Source organism: Eupeodes corollae, chromosome 3 (assembly GCF_945859685.1).
Source record: "Eupeodes corollae chromosome 3, idEupCoro1.1, whole genome shotgun sequence".
Taxonomy (NCBI): Eukaryota; Metazoa; Arthropoda; class Insecta; order Diptera; family Syrphidae; genus Eupeodes; species Eupeodes corollae.
The window spans coordinates 83,830,689-83,846,305 of record NC_079149.1 but is presented as its reverse complement, the minus strand read 5'-3'; the positions used below and the strand labels follow the sequence as shown (position 1 = coordinate 83,846,305).

At 39.5% G+C, this 15,617-nt stretch overlaps 1 protein-coding gene across 13 annotated transcripts in view; it reads left to right on the top strand.

Annotated features, from left to right (window-relative positions):
- LOC129952624 (piezo-type mechanosensitive ion channel component) overlaps nucleotides 1-15,617 on the top strand; it is a 141,134-nt gene that overhangs the window by 2,127 nt on the left and 123,390 nt on the right. For all 13 annotated transcript variants that reach the window (XM_056065344.1, XM_056065353.1, XM_056065349.1 and 10 more), the window contains one exon: nucleotides 15,121-15,228. In XM_056065344.1, the coding sequence (XP_055921319.1) occupies nucleotides 15,165-15,228 (64 nt within the window). In that variant the 5' untranslated portion in view covers nucleotides 15,121-15,164. The remainder of the gene's footprint in view (nucleotides 1-15,120; nucleotides 15,229-15,617) is intronic.

Genomic DNA, 15,617 nt, shown 5'->3' with positions numbered 1-15,617 from the left:
AAGCGGATCGCTTCGCACGACCCCGTCTACGGCACTGGACACCTTGCTCTACCTTACACCTCTTGACATATTTAGCAAACAAATAACTGCAAGCTCGGCTATTCGCCTCAATGCTTCGTCGCAGTGGACTAACAACAACATTGGCCACTCCGTAAATCTTAGGTATATAGAATCAATTCCAAAGCACACAGACTACACCATCCCCCAACTACAATTCGACAGGAATTTCCAGATTTCTATACCTACCAGATCTTTTTGGGAGGATAGGACATTCTTAGAGGATGAGTCAATCCACTTTTACACAGATGGCTCAAAAACCAAAAAAAGGGGTTGGTGGTGGTGTGTACTCTGAACGACTGAAATTAAGTCTCTCATTCCGCCTTCCCATTCATTGTAGCGTGTTCCAGGCGGAACTTTTGGCGATTAAGGAAGTCTTGTCTTGGCTCAAAGAAAACGTGATATCAACATCTGATATCCGTATTTTCTCCGACAGCCAGGCCGCTATCAAATCTCTGGACTCTGTCTCTACAAACTCTATAACAGTCCATAACTGTCGATCATCTCTAATGGAGATGGCGCAACAGTTTAATATTCACCTTTGCTGGGTGCCGGGCCATTCCAGGTTACAGTTAGGCAGATGAACTCGCCAGGAACGGTACAGTACAGCCCATCCTACCACGTTTGGCACGTATTGGCATACTTATCGCAACTTGTAAATTGTTGCTAATGCAGGACACTGTGAGGAGGGCAGGCACCAGGTGGAACAACATCACCACGTGTCAAGTCACAAAGAACATCTGGCCAACACTGGATTTAAAATGTTCAAGGTGCTTGCTCTTTTGAAACAGATCGCATATAAGCTAAATAATAGGTGTCATAACCGGACACTGTCTAATAGAAAAGCACGCCACGAGACTATTCGTATTCTCAAATGACTTTTGCAGAAGCTGTATGTACAATGTACATGCCCTGCTCTGGCCCGAAAACGCAAGAATTACCTAGAAGAATTCTTCTTTAACTATCTAAACGATCTATAGTTGTGTTTATAAAAATAGCAGTGCTCTCCAAATAAAACAAAAAGGCCTTCAATATCAAATTTATGATGGTTCGCATCTACCTGGCCCAAGTCCACTAAAACCTGGCACCTCTCGACTGGTATTGCGTTCCACCAATCACGCACTGCTTCCCACAATTATTTCAAATCCTAGGGTTTTTTTATGAACTGCATTCTTAACTTTCCCCCTTAAATCTGCGATGGGGTTAAGATCGGGGGATTAAGCGGGCCACTCCACAACGGATAACTTCTTCTGCGCAAACCATGATTTTGCATTTTTTGACGTATGCTTTGGGTCATAGTCTTGTTGGTATACCCAAACCAACGGCATTTCGTTTTCAGCATCGGGTAACATTACCTCCCCGAGAATTTTCACATACTCGGTTGCATCCCTTATACCTTCGGTAAGATAAATAGGCCCAGACCTCGTGATATTAAAAGCAAGCCCATATCATAATTTTCCTTCACCATGCTTAACTGTTTTTATAGTGTACCGTGGATCGATTTCTGCATTTTAGGGTCTTGTCACATATTCATTACGACCCTTGGACCCAAAAAGGACGACTTTGCTTTCATCGCTCCACAGAACATTCCTCCATTTCTCTTTTGCCCAATCTCTATGCGCTTTAACAAACTCCATTCTCTTGGCCACATGCCGTTTCGTCAAGAATGGTACCTTGCGTGGACTTTGGGCTGTTAACTTCGCTTATAAAAGACGTCTTCGTATTAAGACAGCGTTAACAGACAGTTGAAGTCCATTTCTTATTTTCCTAGAGCCTATGGAAGGGTTCTGTTTTGCTAGCTGAATATTTTTTTTGTCAGTTGTTTCAGTAGTCATCTTTTTTGGGCCTAGCGTTTTCGGTTTATTTTGCCATTTTAAGGCGTTACTGACCTTTTTTGGTGAGCAGCCTTGGCTGTCTTGAATATTTTGGTAGGTTTTTCCCTCCAAACGCAGATTTCTAATAAGTTTTCAAATTTCTTCAGTGCAGTGTCTTGACCGTCCCATTCTTTTTTTATATGCTAGTATGTTACAAGTACTTATAACTTTATAAAGTAAAATATTCACTTAACGCAAAATAAAAAAAAATTGAATTTTTAACACTTTTAAATTATAAAATAAAAAGCACTGCTATTTTTATGAACACTCTATATCCAGAGAGTTTGAAATAATTGGTGTTAAAAGTCTCTAATATGAATACGAAAGACCGTTAGATGCAAGTTACATTAATTTTTTTTGTAAGAATTTCCATTATTTAAATAATTGACAATATAATAAAAAAAAAAATGTCACCAGCACTACTATTTTTATGAACACAACTGTAAATCATATCAGCATAATCAGCCTCTCACGTTTCGTAAGGGACTCAAGCTGGTTCCATTGAGCTTAGGAGGAAGCCTAAAGATTCATGTGGTATCAGAACGAGCCATTAAACTGGCCTAAGTGTGTCCGTTTTCATCATGGACAGACACTATGGTTAGGTTAGCTTAGGTTATAGTGGCTGTCCAAGATGAAAACGGACACACTAAGGCCAGTTTAATGGCCCATTGTGATACCACATACATCTTGAGGCTTCCTCCTAAGCTCAATAGAACCAGTTAGAGTCCCTTACAAAACGTGAGAGGCTGATTATACTGATATGATTTAGATCGTTTAGATCCTTAAAGAAGAATTCTCCTAGGTAATTCTTGCGTTTTCGAGCTAGAGCAGGGCATGTGCAGAGAAGATGAAGAACCGTTTCTTCCTCTTCCTCGTCCATACAGCTTCTGCAAAAGTCATTTGAGAATACGCCTAGTCTCGTGGCGTGCTTTCCTATTAGACAGTGTCCGGTTATGACACCTATTATCGAGCTTATATGCGATCTGCTTAGAGAGAGCAAGCACCTTGAACGTTTTAAATCCAGTGTTGGCCAGATGTTTTTTGTGGCTTGACACGTGGTGATGTTGGTCCACCTGGTGCCTGCCCTCCTCGCAGCGTCTTGCATTAGTAGCAGTTTACAAGTAGCGATTGGTATGCCAGTACTTGCCAAACGTGTTAGGATGGGCTGTACTGTACCGTTCCTGGCGAGTTCATCTGCCTTACAGTTACCTGGAATGTCTCTATGGCCCGGCACCCAGCAAAGGTGAATATTAAACTGTTGCGCCATCTCCATTAGAGATGCTCGACAGTTATGGACTGTTATAGAGTTTGTAGAGACAGAGTCCAGAGATTTGATAGCGGCCTGGCTGTCGGAGAAAATACGGATATCAGATGTTGATATCACGTTTTCTTTGAGCCAAGACAAGACTTCCTTAATCGCCAAAAGTTCCGCCTGGAACACGCTACAATGAATGGGAAGGCGGAATGAGAGACTTAATTTCAGTCGTTCAGAGTACACACCACCACCAACCCCTTTTTTTGGTTTTTGAGCCATCTGTGTAAAAGTGGATTGACTCATCCTCTAAGAATGTCCTATCCTCCCAAAAAGATCTGGTAGGTATAGAAATCTGGAAATTCCTGTCGAATTGTAGTTGGGGGATGGTGTAGTCTGTGTGCTTTGGAATTGATTCTATATACCTAAGATTTACGGAGTGGCCAATGTTGTTGTTAGTCCACTGCGACGAAGCTTTGAGACGAATAACAGAGCTTTCAGCTATTTGTTTGCTAAATATGTCAAGAGGTGTTAGGTAGAGTAAGGTGTCCAGTGCCGCAGATGGGGTCGTGCGAAGCGATCCGCTTATATATAGGCAAGCTGAACGTTGGACTTTATTTAACTTATCCCTGTTTATACCTTTCTCTAAAGCAGTCTACCATACTGCCACACCGTACGTTAAAATCGGTCTGATTACCGATGTGTATAGCCAATGCGTGATTGTGGGTTGTAAGCCCCATTTATTACCAATAGCTTTTTTGCAAGAAAAGAGAGCTACAGTAGCTCTTTTGACTCTTTCCTGTACGTTGCGTTTCCAATTTAGTCTTTTGTCTAAGACAAAACCCAGGTATTTAGCCTCGTCTGAGAATTTTAATTGGATTCCTTTAATATAAGGAGGGTTGACAAATGGAATTTTGTATCTCCTCGAAAATAAGACCAGATCGGTTTTGTGTGGGTTAACACCCAGTCCACACTGATCAGCCCAAAGTATTAGCCTGTCGAAGGCATTTTGTAAGAGTTCTTTTAGGGTGTTAAGATGATTTCCTGAAACTGCTATAGCAACGTCGTCGGCTATCACTCTGAAACCCTCCGCATCCAGACTAGTTAGGATTTCATTCACCACTAGGTTCCAGAGGAGAGTGGATAGAACACTACCTTGCGGTGTCCCTCTACTAACGAATCGTCTACTAGAAGAGTTGCCCAGTTTTGAGTTAATTACTCTGCTAGTAAGCATTAAATGAATTAACTCCCGAAGCGAACTCTCTACATTTAGAGATGTCAGTGCAGAAGTGATTGCAGATGTGTCCACGTTGTTAAAGGCACCTTCGATGTCAAGGAAAGCAACCATAGTGAACTCTTTATGATGGAGGGAATATTCGATGGTGCGTACTAAAGTGTGTAACGCTGTTTCCACCGATTTACCTTTACAGTAGGCATGTTGAGACGAAGAATGATGTCTTGTATCGATACGTGCCCTTAAATGGATATCAATCAATCTTTTCAGGGCCTTAAGAAGGAATGATGATAGACTTATAGGTCGTAGATCTTTAGGATTGACTTGGGAGCATTTACCTGCTTTGGGTTTAAAAACAACTTTAACTTCTCTCCATGCCGAGGGAACATGGACCAGGTAAAGACAGCTGGTAAAAATTGCCTCAAGGATTGGGGCAATTATGTCAGAAGTCTTTTGTAACTCGGCTGGTATTATTCCATCATTACTTGAATTTGTCCAGGACTCGTCTTCATTTTTAAAGCAGCTTGGCATCGCTGGACTAGTTGAAAGAATTTTCCGTAACCTAGAGGCTTCAGAAGTTTCTTCTATCGTGCCACAGAAGGATCGCAAAGAAGATCGCTTAGATTCTTAGGGATTCTTTGTAGGAGTCCCAGTTAGAGGCTAGTCTTGCGGCTTTGGCCCGGTTGAAAGGTTACCTGCATTCTTTCCTGAGCGAGTCAAGCTCTGAGGCCCACCATTGTGGTTTCCTCTTTCCAATTATGTGTATAAGTGGAGAAGCAATTTCTAGCGATCTGTTCATAGCTGAGGTAAGGTCATTGACTTTGTTGTCAAGTTCATCAGCGTTGGAGGAAGGACTAGATAGTCCAGGTTCTAGTAAACTCTGTAACGAGTTCCTGTATGAAAACCAGTCAGTTTTCCGATAGTTTCGAAAATTCAATGGACTCGGGTTATCATCCATATTTATATTGAACTGGATATATCTATGATGAGAGAACGAGTGTGCTTTGGATACTTTCCAGTCGAAGATCATATGGTGTATATTATCTGAGACAAGAGTTATGTCTAAGACTTCTTTTTGAGTTTAAATTATGATGTCGTTGATATTCGTGCCATACAGTATGATGAGTGTTAACATCGCTCCCAATAATTAGGCGGATCCTTTGCCTTTCCGCTTCAGCGACGACTTTCTCCAGGGTTTTTCCAGGGAGAGGGCCAGGGTGGTCATGCCCAAGATACGCCGATGCCAGCCAGAAACTTCCTTTGGTTGTTTCCAGCCTAGCTACGGTGGTATCTCTGTCACTGAAACGATGGAGTAAAAATACATTAATGCTACGTTTCACTAGTATGCAAGATCTAGGTTCACCTTTATCTGTCACACAAAGTGTGAAGTATCCAGGAGTCCTGAGTCTTCGAACAACGGATCCTACAATCCATGGCTCTTGGATCAGGAAAATGTCTTTCCCGTTACTCGCCAGACGGAGAAGAAATGAGGCCGAGGCCTTTATGGAGTGTTGGAGATTAATCTGTACTACCTGCAGCATTTTGGCTACAATTAGGCAGATCAACCTCCACCATAGTTTTGTTCTGATCCTCAGTGTCTGAGGATGAACCCAAGAGTTCGTCCTCGCTCAGAACGATAATGTTAAGGTCGTCCTCAGTCTCCATTAAGGATGGACTGTCTACGACTTTTGTAGAGGGTGGAGTCGCGATTGGAGAGGGTACGGGTGCATCGTCACCCTCTGTTAGGAGAGAAGACGACGTCCCAGGCCCGCCAACCGCTAGTTCGCCTTCGGTTGGTAACCTCATCTTTTTTATAGATTCGAATTTTAATGGATTCGAAGCCATAGTTTATAGAGCCCTCGTTTAAGGCTAGAGGATTCTTTATTGAGTACCACAATGGCACTTCTATAAAGACCCTTCACTTCCTCTAGCTTGGCTATCTTCCAGTTATGCGTCGGAAGGGACGGGTTACAAACTCTGATCATCTCGAGAATGTCCTCGATACCAGCAGGTTCGCTTGGAATCCAAATGCGGGCTCTAGGTCTGCTAGGAATGTCTTCCATAGCGAGAACCTCGAGTTTCGCACCTGGCCGAACTTAACCTAACCGGCTTACATCGAGATTGTATAAGTCACAAGACCTCTGGTCGCCATAAACCATGAGTTTGACATGGCCTTGATGCCAACCCCCATCGCTTATGAAAGGAAATGGTCCTGGAAACTCCCTCAAAATGTTTAGAAAGTTACCTTGACCAACTGCCAACAATCACCCGATATTTTGCCATCATTATCGCTCCTGTCAATGACCGCAACCACGACTTTGCCCTTCGCGACGTCACTGAAACTGGATTGTTTCCTGATGGGATTGAAGGGGGTGCTGGTGTTATGCACCCGAGGCCGTTTTGATGTCGGTGCGGCCCCCTCAAGAGATCTTTCTCTGCTGGACGTAGAGTCCTTATTGGATCTTGTTGTAGCAATTATGCTTTTGGCCCATTCGACGCTAGCGGTTTGCTGCGGTGTCTTTTCAGCCCCCGATGATGCACCAGAGGCCTTCAAGATTTTCGCCGCTTGCCGCCTTTGTCTATAAAGACCTTTAGAGAGTTTTCCATTTCTGGAAGTATTCTCACAAGTAGTGGTAGGGCCATTTTTCACAACCCTGCCACTACTGAAATTAGGTATCGCTACCTTTATATTCTCGTTGCTACCAGCAGCAGAGGAGGGTCCATGGTTAGCCACTACTCCCTTCTCTGTGTTGGCCGCAAGAGATACGCCAGCAGGCTTTGACACCAAGCTACCGCCCGGTCCTGAAGAGATACCGGTCTCACTTATGTTTTTATTTTAGTTTTTGTTGTTTGTTTTGTTCATTTGTTGGTCCCACGAAACGCAAAGAAAAAAGGTCCATCTGCACAGAGATTCGCATGTACAGATAAGGCTAGTTAATCCGGAGGTCGCCAGGCATCCGGATACTCGCCGTTAGAGACTGGGCTATTTTTGAATTGGCCCCCAGCCAGGCTGATCATCGGCACGGGTCGTTTAACACCTTAGATCCAGCCCAATAATGATGAGAGGTGGTTGGGGAGGAAGAGAAAGGGTGAGGAGTCAGTTGACGTTAATTCATCATTCTGACTTGTAAGGAAAAGATTGGGATTCGGCAACAGCAATTCAGCTAGGTTACCTAGAGTGAGAAGGAGTATAGGAGATATGACCGTTGCTAGCTTTTTCACCATTACAAGCGTGGGAGGTGGGATGGGACTTGGTGACATAAACGTAGCCTGGTATGCCTTGTTTATGTGGGAGTGGATGATGATTTTGGGAAGATAGAGGGATAAGAACGTCCTTCAGTTTCAGGATTCAACTGGAGAAAATTCTCGAGAATCATTGACCTTACTCAGCTTCTACAACTCGACAAGTTCGACGTTCAGAGTAGAAGGCGTGAATGTAAAGTTTCAAATACTTTTTTCTTCGAACAATTAATTTAATTAAAATTAAAGACGAATTTTAAAAACTTAAGGTTACTTAATTTTTAAAAAATTTAGTTAATATCGGAAATAAAATATCTGACAAACTTATAAACAAACTCAAAAACCCTATTTGCATACATTAAAAACTGACCCTTAAGTTAAAACAGCTTGTTTCTATTATTTTTTCCAGGCGAAATAATCGTTTGCCTTAAACTTTTTACCATTAAGTGAAAACGAAAAGTTGTTTCCACAAAACAATTTTGCCATTTGAGAGGATTATTAGGTACGATTAAAATATAGAAAGACTAACGACAAAAGACTTAATTACTAAAAAATATTGTGTATCGAAAATGATGTTCCTATTATTTTTTCCTTCACTGTAATTGTTTTTTTTTTTTAATATACAAGAGCTACGCTTAAGAGTTATGATAAATATTAACTGGCAGTTTTTATGAAACGCAAGCTTATTAGCATAAAAGGCTTAAATAAAAAAAAGAATTCCAAACAAACTAAAATAGTTCTGCCCGCTTATCAGCAAAAAACCTAAAAAACTTGTTCTATTTCTATGGATATTTCTCCACGTGGTTAGGTACTCTGAAATTGAAACTTGATAAACTACTGTCAAAGACCCCAATAAAATTTAAATTTTGTATTTAAATTAATGAGTCTAAGAGCCGGCAGCAAATTTTGGGAGAGGAGTGATAACCAAAATTCATTTACATTTACATTTTGTGTAGGTATACGCAATGTTACATCAAATTCAACCGTCTGGTAGGTTTTTAGTCGTGGTCGGGGCTGAGCCTATGAAAAAGGTAATTTTTCCGATTTGAGGTTGAAATTATAAACACATGAGTGATACCTGAAAAAGTGTATCGAATACCTCTCTTCTTTTAGTTTCTTCTTATCAGACGCTTTTAAGGTTTTTCAAATGCATTTAAAACCCCAGTAACTTTTTTCCTATAAGGTATGTAACCAAAAGAATCAATGCACGATATGATTTGTTTTACAAGACCAACTTTAGAATTTTTGTTTAATGATTCAAAGTTAGTTAAAAATTTTAAATATTGCTATAAACTAAATTATTAAAATGCGTGTGAAGAGCAAAAGGCTGAAAGTAAAAGTAAGTTTTCAGATTTTTGTAAGTATCATTCTTTTAGTTACATATACATATGTAAATATATAAATAATTGTAAGAATCTTAAATTGAAACATACATTTGAAAAATTATTAAAATGCGCCTGGTCTGGCAACCATTAGGCTACAATCAAAACATCTTGGACACTCATTCATGTAATCATAGGTGGTTTTCTGATTTGTTAATGTATTACTTACTTACTTACTTAAGGTGGCGCTACAGTCCTGTGTGAACTAGAGCCTCACCCAACAAACTTCTTAATCTAGTTCGGTCCCTAGCTAGATGTCTCCAGTTTCGCGCTGCAAGTTGGGTGAGGTCATTTTCCAATTGTGAGCGCCACCAGTTCCGCGGTCTTGCTCTACTGCGCTGTCTTGTGGGTGTGCATTCGAAGAGTTTATGGGCCGGTGCATTGGTTTGCAAGCGCTCTGCGTGCCCCAGCCATCTAAGTCGTTGGACTTTTACCCTTCTGGCTAAGTCTACGTCGCTGTACAGCCCGTACAGCTCGTCGTTCCATCTTCTCCTCCACTCTCCTTCGATGCATACGAGACCGTAGAGCACTCGAAGAACTTTTCTCTCGAATCGACCCAAGGTGCTTTCATCCGCTTTTGTAGTAGTCCATGCTTCTGCACCATATAGCAAGACGGGGATGATAAGGGTCTTATATAGCGACACTTTGGTCCGTCGAGGGAGGACTTTACCACTCAATTGCTTTCTTAGCCCAAGGAAACACCTGTTAGCAAGAGTTATTCTGCGTTTAATCTCAGCGCTGGTGTTGTTTCCTGCATTTACAGCGGAGCCTAGGTAGACGAAGTCCTTGACTACCTCAAAGTTACGTCTGTCGATGGTGCGTTTTGACCAAGACGTCGGTGTTGTATGTCCTTTCTTGACGACAGCATGAACTTTGTTTTGCTCTCATTAACCGTTAAACCAATTTTTGCCGCCTCTGCCTCAATACTCAAAGCCCCAATGACATCACGCTGAGTTCTTCAGATTATGTCAATGTCATCAGCATATGCTAGTAATTGGGCCGACTTTTGAAAGATAGTGCCTCTGGTGTTGACGTGTGAGCTCTGCACTATTCTTTCAAATCAAGATCTTGCTTAATGTGAATATATTCGATGGATTTTGGACTTTCCTGGCCTAAAACCACACTGATAAGGACCTATCAGGTTTTTGACGATGGGCTTTAGACGTCGCACATATTACTGATTCCTCTATAGTTGGTGCAGTTTAGAGGGACTCAATACTGAGGTTCCATTCATCGGGCATGCTTTCTTCCGACCATATCTTACAGATAAGTTGGTGCATGGTCCTAACTAAATTATCTCCAGCTGCTTTATAGAGCTCGGCATTCAAGCCATCCGCTCCAGCGGCTTTATTAGCCTTCAGCTTAGATATGGTAATCTTTAATTCGTCTAAGTCAGGAGAACGGGATTGTTGGCTTTCGTCGTCTATGTTGAATGAATCATCCTGCCTGACAGCGGAATTCAGTTCGTCGTCGTCGTTATACAGTCTGCAGAAGTGGTCCTTCCATATACTCAGCATTGACTGGGGTTCCACTATGATGTTTTCACTTTCGTCTTTGCAGCCTTCGGTTCTAGGTTTATGTACCTGTGAATTTCGTTTCACCTGTTCATAAAACTTTAGAAACTTCATTACTGCTTTTAAACCTCTGAACATCTTCAACCGCACGCTTCTCATGCCTTCTCTTTTTCCAAGTTCCTTTGTGGATGTTGAGGTGTGGAAACGTGTACAATGACGTTTCGCCCCGCAGCAAAATCTATGAGCCTGAATCCGTTAAGTCCACCAAAGACGTCTACCCTTCCTAGCTTGGCATTAAAATCGCCCAGGACTATTTTAATATCGTAGCTAGGGCACTGCTCATATGTTTTGTCTAGGAGCTCGAAGAACATATCTTTGGTGTTGTCGTCTTTCTCTTTTGTGGGGGCGTGCGCGCATATCAGGCTAATGTTGCCGAATTTAGCCTTGATGCGTATGGTCATGAGGCGCTCATTGATGCACCTATAGCTCAAGACTTCTTGCCTTAGTCTGGCTCCGATGACGAATCCGCATCCAAATAAGCGCTGTTGGTTTTCGTGGTAGCAGTCACCATAGTAGATATCGCAGTTTTTCATCCTCTTTTTGCCCGGCCCATCCCATCGTATTTCCTGGATGGCGGTGATATCTGCTTTATATCGTTCTAGGGCCTCCGCTAATTCTTCGGCCGCACGTGGTCAGAAAATCCGTCCGTATTCGAGGCTTGTTGGTGCTTCGCAACTATGAAAGCTTTTACGTGGCCAGGAAGTCACCCCGACGCACAGTGGGGCAGAAGCACCTTACGAACGGCGATAATTGTAAATGTTTTTTGTAGATTAAACTAAAATATATTTTTCGAAAAGTTTTTGATGTGTTTAATTTAAATTAAAGTTAAAAACTAATTTAAAACATTCTTACATAATTTTTGGGTCAAAGTTATATAAAGTTGAAGTTTTGAGAGCATTTGTACAGCATCATTTTGATTTAAGATAAAGCAGATTTTAATATCTAAAAAAAAATAAGATAAAAAGAATATTTTGCATGAATTGTTGCATATATATGTGCATATGTATATAAATATATATATATGTGTATGTATATATATATATACATATATACATACATATATGTATATATATGTACATATACACATAAAAACATATCGATTACCTTTGTTTGGGGTTTTAAATAAATTTTGTGTGTATTTATGATTATTCTGAGTCCGAAAAATAGTCGACAATTTCAGTTTGCGGCTGGTTGTTTAAATCAGGCTGTAAAAACATTTCGATAGCTTCAGAATCAAATGGAATTTTTTTTATCGGTTTTCTAATTCTCTGGTTGGTAATGAAAGGATCAGAAGATATTAACATTCGGTTCATAATGTCTGTTAATGTATCTTGTCTTGATGTTTTTCGACTGAAATGCTCTCTGTACATCTTGAAATCCTTATTCCGGGCTTCTAACGCTTCTTCACTTAATTCTCCAATGGGCAATACACTTTCAGAAACTATTTCATGTCCATGAATCAAAATTTTATGAACTGAAGTGCTCATATAGTACCAAGGATACAGCAATACAAACAACTTCGCAGTTTCTAAACAATATATTTTAAATTTGTGAACATCTATAATAAATCCACTCGATAAGCACTGCAAAATTATATGAAATTTTTTTATCAGATTAACATCTATACCAGTTATTCCACTTGATATAATAAAGTTTTTAAAAAATCGCCTAGCTACATTTCCTGTGTTCGTATTGCCATATCCTGGTTTGGGCCGATCAATTTTTAACCCTAATTCCTTTTCAAATGCCTCTTGAATTCTTACTTTGTTTTGGGCCACACAATCTTCTGTCGCTTTCGATCTACGCCATTCTTTTACCGGTAGTTTATAGGCAACGTGAAGCAGGCATTCGAACATTCTTATCCATGCATGAAGAACGGATATTCCAAATGTTAGAAATTCATGTGAGATCGGAAGTGAAACCATTTTTTCAATGCTATTGAACTCCTTGGATGTTGCCTGACAAAGATAACATCTCTGAGCAGAGCGAACACCACTCAGACTATTACATAGTTTGCCATCAAACATTGAAAATATCAACTGGTGTTTGACAATGTACTCGCTATTTTCAATAATAACTTTTGTTGGTACGAGTTCATTTAACTGCGATTGAACAGATGCGTTCTCTCTATTGATTAATGTATCTGTTTCCTTTTCGAAAGTTATTTTTATGGGCCTGCAGTACCTAGGAGAAGAAGGGCAAGGATTTTTCCAAAAAACGTTTGATGTGCTCGATAACTTTAGTGGTACCAAACAAGTTATAAATACAAACTTGTCATCTGCATCAGTTGTGTTCGTAAACCTTTGGTGGTATTCACTATGGCCGGAGCTACCATCAAAACCCACTTTAGAATAGAGCAAAAGTTCATTACAGCTGGCATTATTAAACACATCTTTTTGTGATGCAGAAATTCTTTCAACAGTGTGATTAAGCAAGCTTTGGATTGAAACTTCAGCTGTTACTTCATTCACAGTAAGATTTTCTGGATAGCATTTTATTTTTTCTTTTTGCACAGCTTTATAAGAAGGCAAAACATCATGCGTGACATATTTTCTGATCGTGTCGTATTGATCACGGGATAGTTTTGCTTCTATAAGCATTGACAAAGCTTGACCAGAAGTGAGCATAACTGTCGAACTCTTTGAGGTGGTAGGTGGACAGAGGGTTTGTTCCAGAAATTCTGCAGTTTTTTTGTCACCTGCAGCTCTAAAATTCATTTGAGCAGCGAAAATAAGCTCTTCTGCAGATTTATCTCTAAGATCAGCTACTCTTTCGCGTTTTCTTCGCTTACTCAAAAGATCAAAACTAGTCTGAGGGCGTCCAGGGGGTGGTGAATACATTTTAAATTTAATGTTTTGACGAAGCCAGTGTGATTCTTTTTTATCAAACACTGTCCTCGTACTGTGACTTTTCTTCCACTTAGATTTAAGATCAAATTTAAATCTAACTAATTCTTTTTTTAGATCTGACACGTGATGTTCAGAGCAATTTGTCTTTGATATTAAGAATGTCTCAATATCTTCAAACTTTTTGTCAATACACTTAAATTTACTACTAAAAAAGATTTCGCAGAGTTCCTGCTTTTTGCAGGAGAAAAAATCCATGTTGAGACCCTAAATACGATTGAACTGAGTTAAGAGAACCATACTTATAAACACAAAAAAATAAAAAAAAAATATTTTAGGCAAACATTTTTTACTTTTAAATTCAGTCCCGAAAAATAAAAGAATTAAACTAAGAAAAACACTTTAAATTTTGTTTTAATGTTTGCCTAATAAAAAATTACCGTTATTTAAAAAATAAAACGACTTTCTATTGTTCATATTACATTTTCTTTTTAATTTTATTTGATAATCGAGTAAAAACTAATGTTATTCAAAGAACATACCTGGTTTAACAAAATCTTTGCAAAAAAATTTTATACACAATTAATTTTCACTTTAATAATTAATGCAACTTATTTTGATGTATTTAGTACAGATCACTATTTAAGCTAAACTTTCAACTTTGATGCCGAGCAGTACAGTGATAGAACAGCTAATTAAACAAAAAATCCTATATCATGTGAGGCATATTATCAGTTAATATAACAGTTATTTTTATTGAAGTTTGTCACACATAAGAAACATGACTTCTCGCCGCTCTCGCCAATGCAACAGCCCCACAGTGCGACGGCACAACCCCTAACCTAGAGGGCCAGATCCTAAGTATAACTCCAAGGATGGGGAGCCGGATAAAACCGCTCCTTATAGGCCTGGGCTCCCAATAAGTCGAAGAAGCCCTATAAATTGTTCACTAAGTAGTTCAACCTTACTGCAACTGTAGACGCCACCGTTGATTCCATCTCGAGAATTCGTCCGCTGCCGCTTGGATAAGGAGAGGTGCCTTAGTGGAAACACCTCTCCTCCCTCTCTCGTTTGCTGCCCCAACAACTTTCTACTGGGGTTGGAACCTAATCTCCAGTTGAGGTACTAGGCACCCGATGTTCACCGCGGGGAGGTGAGAGTAGAAGTTTATAGACAGAGGTGGGTTTTGAGAAAAACCTGTGGACGCTTTTGTCCTCTTGAATGTGCATGTCTACCATTTGAACATCCCATCATATTGAAAGATTAAAATTTCTATGAGAGTCAAACTGCCAGAAACAAAATATCTGATATACCACAAACGCGTACGTGGGATGAATGAAATTTAAAATCACATACAAAATATAAACATATTTTCGCAATTACAAGCTTAAAATTTTCCCCATAAAAGTATTTACATTTTTAATTGTTTGACTTTTCAAAAAAAAAAAAGTAGAAAATTCATGGCCAATCTAATGGAACTACTCGTACAATAACTTGCATTGTTTTAATACAATTGAATTCACACTGTTCTCATATTAACATGAATATCTTCAAAAACAAAAATGAGTCACCTTTTTTTATTTGTCTTTTATAAGTTCTTTAGTTTTAGTTTTATTATTGTTATTTAATTTGTTACTAATTTATTTCTTATAACGTTTCAGATTGAGGTGGTTATTTAAAGCAGACGCAGCTTTAAGTATTCAAAATGGCATTCAGTTATGGGTGTCTTATCCTGCAGCGTGGTGTATTACCACTTGTTTTGGTATTGGGTAAGTACACGAAAGTTTAAATAGTTGAAATACATAGATGTTATTAAAGCAAAAGTCTGAAATAAAGCCTTATCTGCTAAGAGAGTAAAAGTACATTTAATAAGTTTGGTATAGCTGCACATCATATTTGAAGCAAATCGATACAAATTGAATAGACGAACTGAGCTTTAAACAATATAACAGAATCCTAACTTTTTAAACTTCACCATGAGTTTGTTGATTCTGATTTATTCATACTTTTTTGACTAAATACAAGTTAAAAAAGAACATCAAATGTGTTTTGACCTTGATTAAAAAAAAAAGAAAGTCAAGTGGAATTCTCAAAAATATGCAATATTTGGGTTGGGCTTATAAGATTCTACCCGATATTTGTAACACATTTGCTGAGT